This window comes from Sceloporus occidentalis, unplaced genomic scaffold (genome assembly GCF_023333645.1).
Source record: "Sceloporus occidentalis isolate IW3139 unplaced genomic scaffold, rSceOcc1.0.p SCAF_5, whole genome shotgun sequence".
Lineage (NCBI taxonomy): Eukaryota > Metazoa > Chordata > Lepidosauria > Squamata > Phrynosomatidae > Sceloporus > Sceloporus occidentalis.
Window position 1 is genome coordinate 88,785,354 of NW_028316985.1, and position 19,625 is coordinate 88,804,978.

The 19,625-nt window shown below is 40.4% G+C and overlaps 1 protein-coding gene across 1 annotated transcript; it reads left to right on the plus strand.

The window, feature by feature from the left end:
- Positions 1 to 275: 275 nt before the first annotated feature.
- Positions 276 to 19,625, plus strand: SEC61A2 (SEC61 translocon subunit alpha 2). Its single transcript, XM_089524683.1, has 12 exons — positions 276 to 365; positions 2,856 to 2,923; positions 6,026 to 6,091; positions 7,533 to 7,611; positions 10,721 to 10,852; positions 10,987 to 11,096; positions 12,522 to 12,675; positions 14,886 to 15,046; positions 16,277 to 16,474; positions 16,583 to 16,774; positions 16,899 to 16,975; positions 18,495 to 19,625. The coding sequence occupies exons 1-12, from the start codon at positions 359 to 361 to the stop codon at positions 18,679 to 18,681; spliced, it is 1,431 nt and encodes a 476-aa protein (XP_089380809.1). The 5' UTR covers positions 276 to 358; the 3' UTR covers positions 18,682 to 19,625.

Below are 19,625 nucleotides of genomic sequence, written 5' to 3' on the forward strand. Positions count from 1 at the left end.
CTTGGGTTTCTCTTCCAACGCTATGATTCTAATATAAAGGTGCCAGAATAGTTCAGACAGTTAACAACAACGAGAGAGAGAGAGTGTGTGTGTGTGTGTGTGTGTGTGTGTGTGTGTGTGTGTGTGTGGCTGGTGCCTTGAAGGAAGGTCGCCATGTCGACACACAACCCCCTCTGGGTGACTCTATGTTTTCATGGCTCTATAGCAGGGCCGCGCCCGTCGCGCCGAAAATGGCGTCACTGTGACGTAATTGCGTCCGCGCCCGGCAGCCTGAGAGGCAGGAGGGAACCCTGGCGGAGTGAGAAGAAGCCCAGACCGCCTCCGGGCGCCGTCGCCGCTTCCTCCTCCTCCATCCAGGATGGGGAGTAAGTGGCCGAAGGGGAAGGAAGGGGACTGGGTTCCTCTGTGGCTCCTTCCAGCCATCCCTGGACTCTCAGTGCCTGCATCCACTCTGGAGACATAACCCGGTTTGGCATGGCTTTAACTCTCTCCTGGCTCTTTGCTATGGAATTCTGGGAGTTGGAGTTTGTTGAAACTCCAACTCCCAGAATTCCATAGCAAAGAGCCAGACAAAGAGTTAAAAGGCTACCAAACCGGGTTGTGTCTCCAGAGTGGCTGCAGGCACTTAGGCTATAGCTAAGAGTCCAGGTCCAATAGGCACTGCAGAAATCGTCCAGTTTGAGGCCACTTGAACTGCCCTGGCTCAAGTGCTAGGGAATCCTGGGAACTGTAGTGTTTGTGAGGCATTGAGCCTTCTCCGGGGCCACAATAAACTACTGGACCCAAACAGACAGGCCAAAATAAAGCTACTTCGGGTCACTTTGGAGGTATGCTGTTCAAATGACACATGTGTCCTAAGAGTCCAGAAGCAGCACCAAAGCCATGCTCAAGAATGCAGCGCAGCTTTGGCGTGGCTTCCGGACTCTTAGGACGCATGCAGCATTTAAACAGCCTACCTCCAAAGTGACCCGAAGCAGCTTTCTTTTGGCCTGCCTGTTCAGTGTCCCTACAGCCCCCAGGAATCCCTAGCACTGAGCCAAGGCAGGTAAAGTGGTCTCAAAGCGGATGGTTTCTGCAGTGCGTTTTGGACCTCAGGCACCGCTCAGGGGCTTTGGGAATCAAATCTTGGTTTTTAAAAACAATCCACCAGTGATAGGAGGTTACCATAAATTTATAAGGTTTGGCGGAGGGGGGGGGGGGAACTGTCAGCAAATTAGGTAGAAAATATTTATTATTATTATTATTATTTATATAGCGCTGTAGATTTGCAGGTAGTCTCAAAGGTGTTTGAGGAAAAGATACTGGCAGATCTGTAGAGAAGATGCAATGAGAAGCTGTCAGGAATTTGTACAAAAATGTGCTTGGAAAAGATGGGCGAAGTTTAGGAGTTTAGATGTTCTAGATCAGTGATGGCGAACCTATGGCACGCGTGCCAGAGGTGGCACTCAGAGCCCTCTCTGTGGGCACATGTGCCGTTGCCCCAGCACAGAGTTTGCCAGAGTTTGTTACTAGAAACCCAGAGGGACATGGCACTTTGTAATAAATAAGTGGGTTTTGGGTTGCAGTTTGGGCACTCGGCCTCTAAAAGGTTCACTATCACTGTTCTAGATGATTATTCAATATCCTGTTACCTTACATCTTCAGTGGTCCTGCATTCCCTGGATATTTCTCACCTAATTTCATACATTAGTTTTCCCCAGCTTCCTCCCTCCCTGTACAACTTATGGTACATCAACACTCACCTGGCTGGTCATGCTGACTGGGGCTAACTCCAAAACAACTGGAGATATCGCATAATGGCAGTTCTGGGGAATAGCGGTAGCAGCAGCAAAACTCTCTAGAGTATAGACAATAGATGATAAAAAATCATTGGCAGATAGTATTTTTTTGCCTGTATTGTTAAGCTGTATATATTATTATTATTAACCTTTATTTATAAAGCGCTGTAAATTTACACAGCACTGTACATACAAACATTTAGTTAGACAGTTCCCTGCCCTCAGGCTTACAATCTAAGAAGACACGACACAAAAGGAGAAGGGAGAGGTGGTGGGGAATGGGATCAGGTCCAGCAGTTCTTCTCCACCTCCGAGGCCTGGACCAAGGCAGATGGACTGGAGGAAGGGCTTGGCTTCTTAATTAATGGTTAAAAGGAGGCTTCCTGGGTCAGAGAGTCAGTGTGCTGCCTCTTGTGCTGGTGGTTATGTGGGAAGAAGGCAGGAAAATGTGGGAGTGTGAAGTCTTAAACGTTCTGGACAGAGGTTTTATAATGAATGCGATGAATACATTAAATACAGTCCCTGCTGTTAACCAGAATGAGTGTCGCTGGCCATCTTCGGTGGTCAGAACAAGGCAGTGCCACTTAAGGAGTTCTTTACTTTCTTAATTATAAAGGGTGGCATCATCATTGGCATAACAGATGGACTCCTTCAGCAGGAAAATGCCAGAAACAGTTAAAAGCAACCAGAGGTAAAATGGGTGCTGGTGGCTTTATGGAAACGCGGTCGTGTTTTGTGGCACATGGAAATAAAAGAGACGGTGCTTTGATGCCTCCTGAAATGCACGGATCTCTGTGGAAAGGAACCATCAATAAATCAGACTTTCTACACACTAGCTATAGGGTGAATTTATATTGCCTTCAGATTAACTAAACTGTTGCATTGCCCTCAGTTTCATTTGTGAAAACTGTTTTTATTACTGTAGTGAATTTATTTATTTCTGGATAGACAGACAACAATTTTCATGATAAATGGGGCTCTTTGATATTCTGTGCTTCTCATTTCGGGTTGAGCGACTAATTTTATTGTATCGTACATTATGGATTTTCCTCTCAAATATGTCTTTTCTTTTAACAGTTAAATTTCTAGAAGTTATTAAGCCTTTTTGCGCTGTGTTGCCGGAAATCCAGAAGCCTGAAAGAAAAGTGAGTGCTCATCTGGGGGTATCTTTTGCTTGTACAAGATCAAGCACATTTTGAATAAGATTGAAGATCTTTGTGGACTTACCATATACAGTGCTACCTCGGGTTACGAATTTAATTCGTTCCGCGGCGCCGTTCGTAACCCGATACATTTCGCAACCCGAAAAGGCGCTGGAAAGCCGCTAGCCGCGCTTCACATTTGAATTTCGCGCCGAAATGAATTTCGTAACCCGAAAAATCTTTCGTAACCCGGAACAGTTTTTTCCAATGTAACTTTTTCGTACCCCGGAAATTTCGTAACGCGGTGAATTCGTATCCCGGGGTACCACTGTATACTCATGTGCCAGTCAACTTCATGTAAAAGTCAAGGGCTGATTTTGGGGTCAGAATCATAGATTTTGTTATGACCCATGGATAAGTCAAGGGTAAAACTTAGGGGCATGTAACAAAGGATCTAAAGGGGAAAACATCCCTTCTGTCCCTCTTCCTCCTTCTCTGGACTTCTCCCAACTACCAAACACCACTTCCCAGGTGCTGAAGGAGAAGGTTTTAACATCAGATTGAAAAGGAAAGGAAGGCCTGTTACAGACAGCCAAAATAAAGCTGCTTCGAGTCACAGTGGAGGTATGGTGTTTCAATGATGCATGCGTCCTAAGAGTCCAGAAGCCGCACCAAAGCCACACTCCAGTCCTTAGGGCTGGAGTGTGGCTTTGGTGCAACTTCTGGACTTTTAGGACGCATGCATCATTGAAACACCATACCTCCACTGTGACTCGAAGCAGCTTTATTTTGGCTGTCTGTAACAGGCCGAAGTGGAGTTAAATGGGGTGTTTGGTGGGCAGAGAGATCTGGAGAGAGAGGAGGAGGATAGGGAGAGAAGGTTTTACCATTGGATTGAGAAGGTTAATCACCTCTTTCACACAGACTCCCTGCCTTGGCACCTCTTTCAGAAATCACTGCTGAGGCAGAGGGAGTAGGGCATCAGGCAGAGCTTCTTTCAGGACCTTTCTAAGCAGTGTTATTGTATTGGCCCGTATATAAGTCGTCCCAGGATTTTAGGTTCAATTTTTGGGCATTATTTTTTCGACTTATAGTTGACTATATATGGTATGTGAAAAGGAGTTTCATTAACACCATGGGTTTATGAATAAACATGCTTAGCAGATTGCTATAACTACTTGACTTTAGACTATGGGTCCATACAAATGGGCCAAAATAAAGCTGCATCGGGTCACTTTGGAGGTATGCTGTTTAAATGACACATGCATCTTTAAGAGGCCAGCAGCTGCGCTCCAGTCCTTAGGATTGGGAGCATACTTATCAAATTTGCAGATGACACCAAATTAGGAGGAATAGCTAATACTTCAGAGGACAAGATCGAAATTCAAAATGACCTAAATAGACTAGAAAGCTGGGCCAAAGCTAACAAAATGAAATTCAACACGGAGAAATGTAAGGTACTGCACTTAGGGCAGAACAATAAAATGCACAGATATAGGATGGGGGACACCTGGCTGAATGAAACTACATGTGAAAGGGATCTGGGAGTCCAAGTAGACCATAAGTTGAACATGAGTGAACAGTGCAATGCAGCAGCTAAAAAGGCCAATGCAATTTTAGGCTGCATCAATAAAAGTATAGTGTCTAGAATAGATCAAGGGAAGTAATAGTGCCACTGTATTCTGCTCTGGTCAGGCCCCACCTGGAATACTGTGTCCAGTTCTGGGCACCACAAGTTAAAAAGGACATTGAGAAACTGGAGTGTGTCCAAAGGAGGGCGACTAAAATGGTGAAAGATCTGGAAACCATGCCCTATGAGGAACGACTTAGGGAGCTGGGAATGTTTAGCCTGGAGAAGAGAAGGTTAAGAGGTGATATGATAGCCCTGTTTAAATATTTGAAAGGAAGTCATATTGAGGAGGAAGCAAGCTTGTTTTCTGTTGCTCCAGAGACTAGGACCTGGAGCAATGGATGCAAGCTTCAGGAAAAGAGATTCCACCTCAACATAAGGAAGAACTTCCTGACAGTAAAGGCTGTTCGACAGTGGAACACACTCCTTCCTCGGAGTGTAGTGGAGTCTCCTTCCCTGGAGGTCTTCAAACAGAGACTGGATGGCCATCTGTCGGGGATGCTTTGATTTGGATTTCCTGCATGGCAGGAGATTGGACTGGATGGCCCTTGCGGTCTCTTCCAACTTTATGATTCTTTGACTGGAGCATGGCTTTGGTGCGGCTTCTGGATTCTTAGGATGTCATTTAAACAGCATACCTCCAAAGTGACCCGAAGCAGCTTTATTTTGATCTGTAACTTTACTGACTCTGTTGCTTATTTGGGAAGTCTTCTCTTGGTGATACAGTCTGAATATTTGTAAAAGATGAATGCAACACATTCACAGACCTCTTAGAGCAACTTCTGAGAAGAAGGAAGATACAGTGACACTCTGAAGCCATTTATATTCTTCAAAAATTATGTGTTCTTTTTGAGAACTTGTATGGTCATTGTTCATTAAATGTTCCTCTTCTCCTTGTTACTTTGCTGTAGCTTAAGGGACAAAATCTATCATATATCGGAAGCACTTAAGGCTTCAGCTGTATTTATCCCTTAGAGCAAGTTCCATAAAATTCCATCAGATGGATTTCTTAGTAGACATGCCTAGGATTGTTCTGCATCTTTCACTGAAAGTAATGGAACAAGCATTTAACTTTACTTATGATTAGGAACAGGTTCTGATGTCCATTGGTACACAACAACAGGGTACACAAAAAGCCCTTTATTCTGTGCTACTTGTAAAATTTCTTCTGATCCAGAAGATGTACATGTTATCTCTCTGCGACTAAAGCTTGTTAATTTCTCATACTGTTGAGGTATGAAGGCTATATGCTTTCAACATGACTTTGTTTTTCTGTTATCCAAAGGGATCTAATTTTTCCTACTTTGCATTCATTGCACCCACTTCCTACATACTTCATATAATGCCAAATAGTTGAATGTAGTTTTATTTTATTGTTCATTATAGTTATGGTGTACCCCCCATATTGCGCTGAATTAAACATGATTTTAAATATACTGTTGATAAATTCAGTTTTTCTTCATTGTGTTTTCTAGATTCAGTTCAGAGAAAAAGTTCTATGGACAGCTATCACCCTCTTCATTTTTTTAGTATGCTGCCAGGTAAATCTCAAAATAGTAGTGATTACTGTAAACTGTTGGAAATAATAAGCCATGTGGGAGATATTTCTAGATGTGGATAATTCTTCAGTTGTCGTGGAAAACCCGTATATAAACAACCTATAATTTTTCTTTAAAATCAAGCAAAAAACCATGGATTAACCACAGAAGATAATTATATTGGCTTAAACATAATGGCCAGCATCCTGTTAGTGACATACACAGGTATAAATGGTGCTGTGTGTGCAGGCATGGTTATTGTTGTTGCTTTGTTTTTTGGTAGACAAGGCACAATGGTTGTATCCAACTGACGGAAGAAGTCGAATTCCGCATGCGGAACCATTGAGCGTAAAGTTGCGCATTGACATTCAAAGTGTGTGCAGATGCACATTGCGCACTGAACTACATGGTGCCAGCCATCTGTGTAGGTTTCCAATTAGAATTCAGTGTATTACATTGCTATCCACTATAGGGATTGCATAATGGAAGCAGAACATTAGTATTATTGATATACCATCTTGGTCAAAGATAAATTGAATAAATTGCTGAATGGTAAATGGATCTGATTGGTCCATTAGGTCTGTTCTGGTTGGGACTACCAATTGGATTTTGGCCATTAAGTTCTCATCTGTGTGTTTTAGAGTGGAACCTTATATTCTCTCACCTAGGAGTAAGCTCTTTCAGTTCATTTGAGTTATTTCTGAGCAGACATTGATAGAATGGCACTATCAAGCACTCTTGTTTTCAAGCTTTCACCAACAGCTGTGTGATCTTGAATGGGTTAAATAAACATAGGACAATGTTGGGTATATAATACAGATAAGACTTCCTTGGGATATATGATGTGGATATATTCAGCAGTTGCCCCTTTCTGGTTGAATGTATTACAATATATTAATTTTGTATTAGAAAAATCTTGTTCATTTGAAGACGCACACTTTCTTTTAAATTATATACTTATATGGTGGAATTTAACTGATGGTTATGTGTGCTTTTATTGTTGTTAAAAGACTCATACTGCAAAGCTGTAAACATTAACATTTACTATCTGCAGCTGAATGATTAAAGATGTTACTGCTTTAGATATGCATGAGCATGTATGCTATAGAGGTCAAGTTCAAGAAAATGTGTGTGTTTTTGGGGAATATGGTCAGCTTATATTAATGTCTATGCCTTGATTGTGTCAATGGCCTATAAACCCATTCTTTTTTCTTTCATATTTTTGTTTACTCTTCTTTTTTCTCCTTGTTTTCTAAATATACTTCTAAAAATGCAGCAAAATTTGCTGTACAATTTAAGACAATTGCCATTCCTTGAATACTCTCAATCTAAAATTGCTCTTTTAAGAGGGGGGATGCTACAGTATTCTGTTCAACAGATGAATGGTCATTTTTAATCCTCACTCTGCCTTTTTTCATGCATAATGTCACAATGCATTTTGCAGATACCATTGTTTGGAATAATGTCATCAGATTCTGCAGATCCTTTTTACTGGATGAGAGTCATCCTTGCATCAAATAGAGGTCAGTATTCCAGCTACTTCCTCGATGCCTTTTCTTTGCCATTGGTTGACAGTTTAGATTTACTTCTGGATAAAATAGTTGGGATAACATTGTTAGATAAGATGGGCAATGGCAAGTGCTAATTTGATCTTTGTTCCAATGATCTTCAGTACTGATGTGCTTAAACATATACGCTAGGGCTTGAAAAGTACTTTGTGGACTAACAAGTGCTGGCAAATATCTTGACAGGTAAAATGTTAGGAAAAGAGCTCTTATCATCAGGGAAGATGTCTTCAGGACCTGATTAACTGAGGTCTCTGTTAAAAAAGTCATCCTTGGATCTCACAATAATGAATAACTATTGGCCAGTGTCTAACCTACCATTTCTGGGCTAGGTTTTGGAACGTGTGGTGGCTTCTCAACTCCACGGGTTTCTGGATGAAACAGATTATCTAGATCCATTTCAATCTGGATTCAGACCTGGCTATGGAACAGAGACAGCCTTGATCACCTTGGTGGATGACCTACACAGGGAACTGGACAGGGGGAGTGTGTCCCTGTTGGTTCTCCTGGACCTCTCAGTGGCTTTCAATACCATCAATCATGGTATCCTTCTGGACCGCCTCTCTGGGATGGGGCTTGGAGATACTGTTCTACAGTGGCTCCGTTCCTTCCTGGAGGGGCAAACCCAGAAGGTGCTGCTAGGTGACTCCCGTTTGACCCCCTGGCCATTGACTTGTGGGGTCCCTCAGGGTTCTGTGTTGTCCCCTATGAGGTTTAACATATACATGAAACCACTGGGAGGGGTTGTCCGGAGTTTTCAATCTGCATCAATATGCAGATGACACTCAACTCTACTACTCCTTCCCACCTCAATCCAAGGAGGCTGTCCTCGTCCTAAACCAATGTCTGTCTTCAGTAATGGACTGGATGAGGGCAAACAAGTTGAAACTTAATCCAGACAAGACAGAGGTGCTCCTGGTCAGTCAGATGGAGCTGCCTTTGAAAAGTATTCGGAAAATTCAGTTGGTTTAAAGAGCTGTTGCCAGGCTGTTAACAGGGGCAGATTACAGAGACCATACAACACCCCTGTTGAAACAGCTTCATTGACTGCCAGTTTGTTTCTGGGCACAATTCAAGGTGCTGGTTATTACCTATAAAGCCCTATATGGCTCAGGTCCACACTATTTGGCAGACCTTTTCTCTTGGTATGAACCGATTGTATTGTTTTTAATGCTGTGAAGCTGCTCTGAGTCCTAGTCCTTGGAAAAGAGTGGGATACAAATAATAATTAAACCAGGCAAGCGAGAGACATAAGCTGATTTATTGTAGCTCATACACACAGCCTGGTAGTAAGCCATGCTGCAAGCTGTGTTATGTTTCCCAGGTGTTATAGTTTGTATTGATTGTCCTATCAGTTTTCTTTAAAAAAAAACCCTGCAATTTAATTTTGATATGGTATAGAAGACCATGAGGAAAAGTATTTCTTATTACATGTATTACCTGGATGACAACATTCTCCCTTATATATCCATTCAGTCTTTAAGGTCTTTTGGAGGGGCTCTCTTTGTGGTGCCACAGGTTCTTGAGGTTCACACTACTGCCATTTGGTATAGTGCATTTACATCATGGCAGCCACTTTGTAGACTACCTTTCCTCAGAAATGTGAAATGTCCAAATATTCTTAGTCTGAAAAACCAACAAAAAACTATGGATGCCAGCCATGAAAGCCTTCGATTTCACATTCCTAGTTTTAGTTTGTATGTTGAAATGTTGTATGTTAGTCTGACACCACTTTAACTGGCACGGCTCCATCCTATGTAATCCTGGGATTTGTAGTATGTTGTGGCACCAGGGCTGTCTGACAGAGAACGCTAAACATCTCACAAAACTACAAGCCCCAGAATTCCATAGCATTGAGCCGTGGAAGTTAAAGGGGTGTCAAACTGCATTGATTCTGCTGTGCTGATGCAGCCATAGTTAATGTTAAACAGTGATTAAAATAATTATGGTTTCAGTTTCTGGTTTGAGAATCAAACATGTTTACTAGTAGTTATTTTTACACGTTTCAAGCATTTTAATTTCTTTTTCATTATCCGGGGGAAAGAAATGTTCTATACAGGTAGTGGCAGAAGACAGGAAAATTGCTGTATATTGAATGAAAGTGTAGGTCCATTTAATCCAGTAGTGACAACTCTTGACTGGGCAGTAGCCCTCCAGGGATTCTTTCCTAGCCCTCCTTGCAGATCATTGTGTACTCTGGTGATCTCCTATCCAAGTACTAACCAGTTCTGTTTCTGCTTATCTTTTGAAATCAGAAGAAATTGGGTGTGATATGGTGGCACCTGATAGAAGCCCTCCCATTGGTTAATTCCTTTTTGGCAACCAAGCTACATAACATCTGATTCAGACTTTAGTGGATTTGTACATTGATTTTCCTAAGACCTAGAAGTCTTTCATACCTTTATAAGAATTGTAAAGTGGCATTGTGTTTCATAACCATTTTTTAGGTCAGGAACTTGAGACTAAGAAGGGAAACTTCAGAATGAAAGATGGAAGCTCATGACTGAACTGAATCTTGAACATTTGATTTTTTTCCCTCCCCCTTTCTCCCCCTCTCCTATTTCTAATCACTCTCTGGAGACCAGGGCTCAATTCCCAGCCCAGACATGAAACCCACTGGGTGACCTTGGGCAAGTCACATGCACTCAGCTTCAGGGGAAGGCAATGGCAAACCTCTGAACAAGTTTTGCCAAGAAAACCTCAGGATAGGGTCACCTTAGGTTTGCCATAAGTCAGAAACGACTTGAAGGCACACAACAACAACAAACATTTATGCTCACTTCAAGTGCGTACAAAAGAAATTAGAAACTGATATTAATATTATTTGTGAAAATATATAGAAACCTTACTAATATAACAAACACATTTGATGCAGTATTTAAATCCAAGTACTATGCCTAAATATATGAGCAAGAATATTAGACATCTGTAGAATGTCCCAGTGGGAAAATATACGGAGAATTGGCAATGAGGACTTTGTAAGGCATTGTGGGTAAGAACTCTTTGTATCATTTAATACTGCTGTTAAACATTTGATATTCTTTTCTTGCTCTCCTTTCTTTTTTAGGCACTTTAATGGAATTGGGCATCTCCCCCATTGTGACATCTGGCTTGATTATGCAGCTGCTGGCCGGAGCCAAGATAATTGAAGTTGGTGATACACCAAAAGACAGAGCCTTATTCAATGGAGCTCAAAAGTGTGAGCATTAATTACTGTGCCATAATTTAATCTTTTCTTCTACTTAGTTCTACTTAGTTAATACAGGATGTCACCACCTTATTTGGTCACATAAGTTGGGGATATTATTATTGTTGTCATTGTTATTGTTACAGTGTTTGGAATGATTATCACTATTGGACAAGCAATTGTGTATGTAATGACTGGAATGTACGGAGATCCTGCAGAAATGGGAGCAGGAATCTGTCTTCTGATCATAATCCAGGTATGCCTGTAACTACTATTAAGTATAGTTACCACTTACTTCTACAAAGTACAGAATAAGGTGTTGATATTGCTTTCTCCATTCTTTGTGAGAAATCCAACTAATGCTGTCAACTAATAAAAGGCTTCTGTTAGCTAAACAAATAGAGGGGTGCATTTCAGCAATTTCTCTATGTACCCCATCCTGCAACCTGCTTCAGAAGATCCAAACATTTTCTAGAGTTAATGGGAGGGATGTGAGATTATAGAAAGGACAAGGGTTGAGTCCCAAACTGGAGAAAAGGTGGGGGGATGATGATGATGATACCTACAAACCATATCCTGCCTGTTTCATTAGTAGAAGTCTTTCATTGGTAGAAGCCATCACCTGTCTTTTTGTTTTAGTCTCATGCAAGTAATGGATGTTAGTGTAGTTACTTAGAGCTGTTGGCTTTGGCAGCAGATATCTATAGGTGTGCCAGAACTTTGACTTCTGGCCTAATAATGGCTTTTCTTCTAGAATTAATTTGACGAAAGAAAGAAAGAAAGAAAGAAAGAAAGGAGAAAAAGTAGTTAATAGCCATAGTACAAAATTTAAAGTATTTCATATTTATTTTCCTGCAGTCCTTGAAAACAGCCATGCAATGTTGGTCACTGTTACTACAGTGATAATACAGCTGGAGACTGAAAGAAGATGTTTTGTTGAAGACAGTTACATGGGAAGCTCGTGCCATGAGATTTCAACTGATAGTTTCCTCACTTATTTGCAGCTCAGCCTTGCACACTAGTACAGAACTGAGTTAATACTCTGGCAAACCAATGTGTAAAAGTGAGGATTATTAAGACATCAATTATTACAAGATTTCAAGACCACACTGTTCCCTAAGTACAAATGCTTCTAGATTATATTTAACACATCAAACAGAGAATTCAAAGACACTGTGTGGGGAACATTTGGCTCTTCAATCATTTTGGATTTCAGCTCCAAGAAGCCTGAGTCAGCATAGAAAACAGATGTGAGATTATGGAAGTTTTAATCCAAAGTATTTGGTGAGCCGAATGTACCCCACTGCAGATATTCCACTCAACTAACCAATGACATATAGAGCTTTGTTTGAAAGTAAGATAGTATTTGTCTGCACTCACTAAAAGTCTGTATTTCATGGACAATATAATCTCCACTAGCAATAGTCACCTGGGTTATGATTTGGTAGAGTTGTAAAATTGTTTTTTGTGTGTCTGCACTAATAATGGGACCACCCTGTGCCTTTTGAGAAAATTAAATGTCTTATATTTTCAGAAAGAACTTTTGAGTTTGATAGTAACACTTTTATTGCTAATGGAAAAGTAATTGAAAAGGCAGTTACATTGCTGTTTAAACATGTCCTATTAATATGGCTTTTTTAAAAATGCAAATCATGGACCCTTTGGATTTTCCTCTCTACAGTTATTTGTTGCTGGCTTGATAGTGTTGTTGCTAGATGAGTTGCTACAAAAAGGTTATGGCTTGGGTTCCGGGATTTCTCTCTTTATTGCTACAAACATCTGTGAAACCATTGTCTGGAAGGCCTTTAGTCCTACTACCATTAACACTGGCCGAGGTATAGTACAATTTAACAGCTAATTTTTGACCAGATGCATGCTTGTGTAAGCTGCTTTGTGATGAATTGGTATAATGAGTGACCAAGAGCCTAAAATGTGATACACTGAAAGGTTCTCAGACTGCTTTTAATTGAGAGGTGGAAGAAATGCAGCCTGTGGGTCACATAGGGCCTCCCAAGGGCATTTTTGAGACCTCCAGAGGCCTCTTAGCTCCCCAAATATTTTGAAAATGCTTTTGAATCTTTACTGACAACCCATGGGGGGCATGAAGGGGACTTTCATTATGTTTTGGAGCCCATCCTGGGCAGTTTTAGAAAGTACACCTGGTTTTTAGTATTGTTTTTTAAAGAAGAAAAAATGTCTCCTATCCCTGGCATTTTCTCATTCCTATTCTAAATCAAATCGAGCCATATTTTCTGAGCAAATGGCAGAGTGTTTGCATATTCCTTTCTAAATTGTCAGGATAGCATAATATATTTTTATTTTATTTTTTTGTAACGAGAAGCAATAAAATGTCATAGTTATTTTGTGTGAACTTTATTATGGTGCTATGTTTTGGGAAGCTCTGTCAGGGTAGGAGGCTGCACATTCACAAGAATCAATGCAGAGGATCTCTGCACATGTAAGGGGAGCCTTACTGGACTAAAGGAACCTGACTTTATCACACATTTTGGCAGTCCAGATAGGAAACACCTCCGCCAGTATCTAGAATTGTTGTAGATTATGATAATGCTAAATGGAAATACTGTGGCACAGTTGCTCTTCACTGTTAAAACAGAATAATCCTATAGTTGTGGCATCACTGTGTCAAAAGTATGCTTTGTTGATAGCATTACAGTACAGAAATATTAACTTTATTTATTTTAGCCTCTCAAGTTTCAGCTGCAGAGTCGTTGGCTACCTGTAGAGAAGCAATGCCCCTTTTATGCTGAGAGTTTAGCAGCTAGCATAATTTTTAAAACCTAAAGGTGCAATCCTTCCATCAGTTATGCATAGGTAAGTCCCATTGGCCTCAGTGGGAATCATACACGAATCATTAGAGCAGGATTGGAATCCCACTTCTTTAACCTTTTATTTCTGATTAAATTTGCCTTTTCTGATTTCTGATTTTTAAAAATTTCCTTGAATATGCTTTTGCTACTGTGCCACACTATTTTCTCTATTTCTCTGCTTTCTCTCTCTGTATATATGTGTGCTTCTCAAATTTCTGATATCTGAAGCAGACTCTTCAGTTAATTAAATTAGAGACACATTTCAGTCTTGCATCCTAAAATGTTTGTTATGAAAGTGTGTAAGAATAAGAATTACCTGTACTTGAAGGGACCATCACAACCATTCTGAGTCACCATTTGGAAGGTGCCTTATACTCAGTTGGAGATTAGGGCAAGGCAGGAGTTTCAGTGGAGTCACCTGTGAGTGTAGGTAGTTATCTTTGTTGAAGGCAAATGTATGATCATTTATACTTGGTGCTGAGGGTCAGCAGAATTACCCACCCCTTTTGGAAGCTGGAACAAGGCAAGGCCAAAACAGTTTATCATCCTGTGGATGATTTAATTAACTTGCATCATGTTGGAAATTAATATCTCACACTGGAAAGAATTTACATTGGGGTGAGAATTGTGTGGCACATGGGCCATTTGCACCTACCCCCATGCCCAACTGATGCTTAGCAGGAAAAATTACTCTAAAACAAGCCATTCATTCTTTTTAGAAACCTCCAGGAGGCACAATTGGCCCTTTAAAGGTTGTCCCCCTCCCCAAGTGTGTTTTGAGTTTGAAATAACTTTTTAAAATGAAAATAAAAATAAACAGAAGTGACCTTTCAGTCCTTATCACCCTTGAAAGTAGGAGAGTGTCCAGGATGTGAATGAGATATAGTCACTTGCCAGCTGTTAAATCCTGATTTAGATAAGCATAACTTGATTTATTAATCTGAAATATAAAAAAAATCTTGTACTTTGACATCTTGCTTTATAAAACAGTAACATGACTTCATAGTTGAAATGTTAAAATCCCTGTAAGTTTAGCACAACTTATTTTATTCATAAGTTGTCCTTCTTATCATTTCATTATAACATTCCATTCACTACCTTCTTTCTCGTGTACAAATTCCATATCCTTTATATGTTCATAGTGAACACATTATTAAGCTGGTGCTTCGCATGTGTCCTAGTGATAGGTTAATTTTTGTTCCTTTTGGTGCTTACAGGAACTGAGTTTGAGGGAGCAGTCATTGCTCTGTTCCATCTTTTGGCTACACGAACGGACAAAATCCGGGCTTTGCGCGAAGCTTTCTACCGTCAGAACTTGCCTAACCTCATGAATTTGATTGCTACAGTATTCGTATTTGCTGTGGTGATATATTTTCAGGTAAGTGAAGTCTGCAGTATACATTTTTGCATTTTTAATGTGATGACATGACTGCAAGCTAAATAGTTTTAACAAACAAAAGGACTAGGAAATCTCTCACTCTCTACAAGAACTTCAGCTGTTAGTGAAACAGTATCAGTGCAAGTAGTGTTACTGAAGGAACATGGTAGTTTAGCAGTTAAGATGCTGACTCTGACATTCCAGATCCAAGCGCTGTGTGACAGAGTGAGCTTTTCTCAATAGTTGCAGTTTCTGCCAACCTTACAATTCGAAAGCATGTAAAAGTGCAAGTAGATAAATAGGTACCACCTCAGTGGGAAGGTAACAGCATTTTGTACAGTCATGCTGGCCACATGACCACTGGAGTCGTCTTTGACAACTCTGACTCCCTTGGCTAAGTAACAGAGAATATCACCATCCCCTACAGTCGAACACGGCTTGACAGTCTTGAGATTTACAGTTTGGTATGGCACCACTGCAGCACTAAAGAAACTTGCTATATGCAGGTGTATGGGATGGCTAACAATTATATCTGTACATTTTCTTTTGATTGGCAGTGATCCTGCCAGGCACTATAAAATAATAATAATGATTAGATGCAAAAGGTTAAAGTCGTTGAAATGATAAACAGGATTGGACTAGCTGACCATTGAGGCCTTTTTGAAGTCTGGGATTTTTGTGGTGATGGTGAAGGCAGCCTCTCAGAGTGAGTGGCTGCAGTTCCCTAATGTCAGAGAGGGATGAGGAAAGCAGAATACTCCTTGCTATTGTCTGAACTGTGTGGATTCTAGATTGCAGCAGGGGGAAAGAGGAAAGAGAAGTAGAATTAGGCATCTAGAAAAGCAGATGCCTAAGGGTAGGTCAAAAGAAATAGCTAACACAGTAATATTTATCTTTGCGATGAAGGTTGACCCAGGGGAGTGGGGGAGAGCAAGAATGATTGAATTCAAGACAAGGAATTCAAGAGTGGATGGGAAGAAAGAGTAGCCAAACAGAATAATCCAGACTTTTGCTTCTGATACTTACAGCTGCTTTCGTTTGACCTGAAAAACATTTTGCTAGATCTCAGAATCATAGATCACTAGTTTTGTTTAACTGTAATAGGCAAATAAAGAATTGGAACCAAAGTCCTAACCTATTTGCCTATTTTTATGACTTTTAATGAAAGCATGTCTGGTTTTCCTAAACTATAGCAATGTTTTCCCCTCCACCTCTTTCTCCTTCTCCCAGGGATTTCGTGTTGATCTCCCCATCAAGTCTGCTCGGTACCGTGGACAATACAGCAGTTATCCTATCAAACTCTTCTATACCTCCAACATACCCATTATTCTTCAGTCTGCCTTAGTCTCCAACCTTTATGTCATTTCTCAGATGTTGTCTGTACGGTTTAGTGGCAACTTCTTGGTAAACTTACTTGGGCAGTGGGCAGTAAGTATTACATTTATTCCAAAAATATTGCCCTTACAAATAGGAACGTTCTAGCTTTTAGTCTGTGAAAGGCACAAATGCTAGCGTGTTTACTGTTTTTTTCTCTAGGATGTTAGTGGTGGTGGTCCAGCCCGTTCCTACCCTGTTGGAGGCCTCTGTTATTATCTTTCCCCCCCAGAATCTATGGGTGCTATCTTTGAAGATCCAGTCCATGTGATTGTTTATATTATATTTATGTTGGGGTCCTGTGCATTTTTCTCCAAGACGTGGATTGAGGTGTCTGGATCATCAGCAAAAGATGTAAGTGATTTTCCTCACTGTTTTCCATACTTGTGTGGCTGCATGCCTTGCACAAGGCTAGCTTCTAATTATCGGTTGATTATGAAAAACATGACAGCCATCTGATCCACATGTGTTCCTGCAGGTTGCCAAGCAACTGAAAGAACAGCAAATGGTGATGAGAGGCCACCGAGATACATCCATGGTTCATGAGTTAAACAGGTAAGACATGTGCAAGTGTCTTAAATTAAGCTCTTCCTTGTTGCATTCACATCCCTGAAAGAATTCTAAACCAAATCTGATGCTTTGTGCAAAATTAATAGCTGTTTTGTATGAAAAGGTAGCAAAATCTCTTCTCATACTTGTGCGAAAAGCCCAGGTATATTGTTGCCTAAAACAGAGCAGAAAATGATACCCTATCTACTCAAGACAAGGTACATAGTACTTAAAGCAAGCCAAGTTATTTTTATCACACAAGGCAGAAAATCCCACAGGGACCTTTCCCACATCTGAGACAATAAAAAAGCAATAACAAATTAAGTAACAAACTGCTGTTCTTTCACGACACTCCAAATCTACTCCTTAGAGCAGCCACCTGACTTCATTGGATGTAGGGTCACCGCTTACTACACTGTTTACCCGCCATTTATCATAATTTGCTATCATCCTTTTATGATCAAGCATATATCTTCTGGGAGATTTTAAAACCCAATTCCAAAGTGATTCTCTTCCCTAAGTGTTTTGGATAACAGAAACCATGCAGCCAAGCATCATGCACTACTGCAGATTATGAAACCAAGTACCATGGCAGATTATGAAATTCCTGCTCCTTCCTGTTGGCAATCCTTTCCTACAAAAACAGCATAGGGGCTCATCAAAAACACCTTATAAAGTACCTATAGGCTTAGCTCTTGCTGTAAAAGAAGCAAGAGACGAGCATATTTTTTTACATTGCAAAGAGAGTTCTTACCATCCTGACTTTAACAATGTTTAAAAACACAGCCCTGCTGAATCAGATTTAGGGACCATTGTCCTGTTTCTTGCATTGACCAGTGTGGGATACTTGCTAATGAATATTTAAATATTACCTGAGCCTCACAGTGCTCCCTCCATAGTTCATTACAAAAGCAAAAAATGAGGGGCCATTTAAGATTATAATTTTAAATTCGTACAGGTTTGTGATGGGACTCTTTGGGTCGGTCTTGTGAGGAAACCTTTTCAAGGTTGAAGGCTCATCTCTTTACCTGTTCAGCTTGCTTCTGTAGCAAGAGTGGGGAACCTTTGGCTTGCCAGATATTTTTATATGCAGCTGCTATCCAATCCACCCAGCATGGCAAAGGATAAGGGATTATGGGAGTTGTCACTTATGGAGAGTGAAGGATTTTTCTCCTTTCTGTTTCATGGGAGGAACTTCCAAAACTATTTGTGAGTATTCCCTGCCTAGGAAATCCCTATGAAATTCATGAAGCTGCCATATATCAACAGGCGACTCAAGGGCACACACTCACAAATAAACTTAACACTTAGGGGATGAAAGTAATTAAAATGAGATGGTTACAACTTTGATTTTTGTCAGTCGCTGGTAGACCAAGAAAGAATTTTTCATCTGCAGTTAAATGTTGTTTAGTTATGTTTTCATTTCCTATATTACGGCAAATAGCCTGCAGAATTAGTTATGTTTAAAGATTAATCGATTGAAGTGGACTGGCATAAGATTAAAAGTCATTATCTCCTCATTTAGGTACATCCCAACAGCAGCTGCATTTGGAGGTTTGTGCATTGGCGCCCTCTCCGTCTTAGCTGACTTCCTCGGAGCCATTGGCTCAGGCACTGGGATTCTGCTTGCCGTCACCATTATTTATCAATATTTTGAAATATTTGTCAAAGAACAGGCAGAGGTTGGAGGAGTTGGTGCTTTATTTTTCTAAATGTCCAAATATTATGTGGTTTGAGAAAAAGGGAACTATATTTTGACACCATGCAACCTTTTAGTCCAATGATGCCATTTTTTTCTTTATAAAAGTGCTACATGCCCCATTTTTCATAATGGGCATCACACAATGCCTACATGCAGCTTCTGTACCAGCTGCCTTAAGAATCAAAGTTTACATTGTCTTAGTTTTAAAAAATAGAAAAATCTTATCTAGTGTTGCCTGTAATGCTGGAAACCAATGCATCCACCTTCCTCATGAAACACTACAGTGGAAATGGTCAAATGATGTCTATGTTGTTACTAATGAGAACTTTGCACACTGTACAGTGATATTTAAATATACCTACACACAGTGGCAAGAGAAAGCCACCACAAAGGGGTTCTTAGTTGCCCCATGGATGAATCCTTAAGCTCATTTCAAAGAAGTACACAAGCTTCCCTTCTGAATTCTGTCTTTTAAAAGAATTACTTTTATATGTTTAAAAAAAGATATAGAATCATCCCTGTCCTTCAGTTTTCTGATGAATGTTTGGTATCTAGTGCCTTTGTGGTGTTACCTTAGCTTCAAATCCAGGCTTTGAAGCCAAGAGAGAGGGAAAGCATATTAGCCAACTTACATGCCAACTTGATATACAGAAGCCCATGGTAAGGGAAAGGGTAGGCATCCCTATTCAAGATCTCTTCTATCCTATGGCATCCAACTAAGTACTGTCTTGTCTTATTATAGGCAGTGAGTCTCACTGCAACCCATGCTCTTTTTTAGCCCATGTGCTGCTGTGACTTCACCTCCACTATTTTCCTCTGAATTAGAAAAAGCCAAGGTGTAGGTCTTAAAGCAGCATCATTTGTAAAAGAGGAGAGAAATGAGCAAGTCATACTGGAGAACAACAATGCTATCCTGTCATGCTTTTTGACAGCAATGTTACAAGTGTAAACATT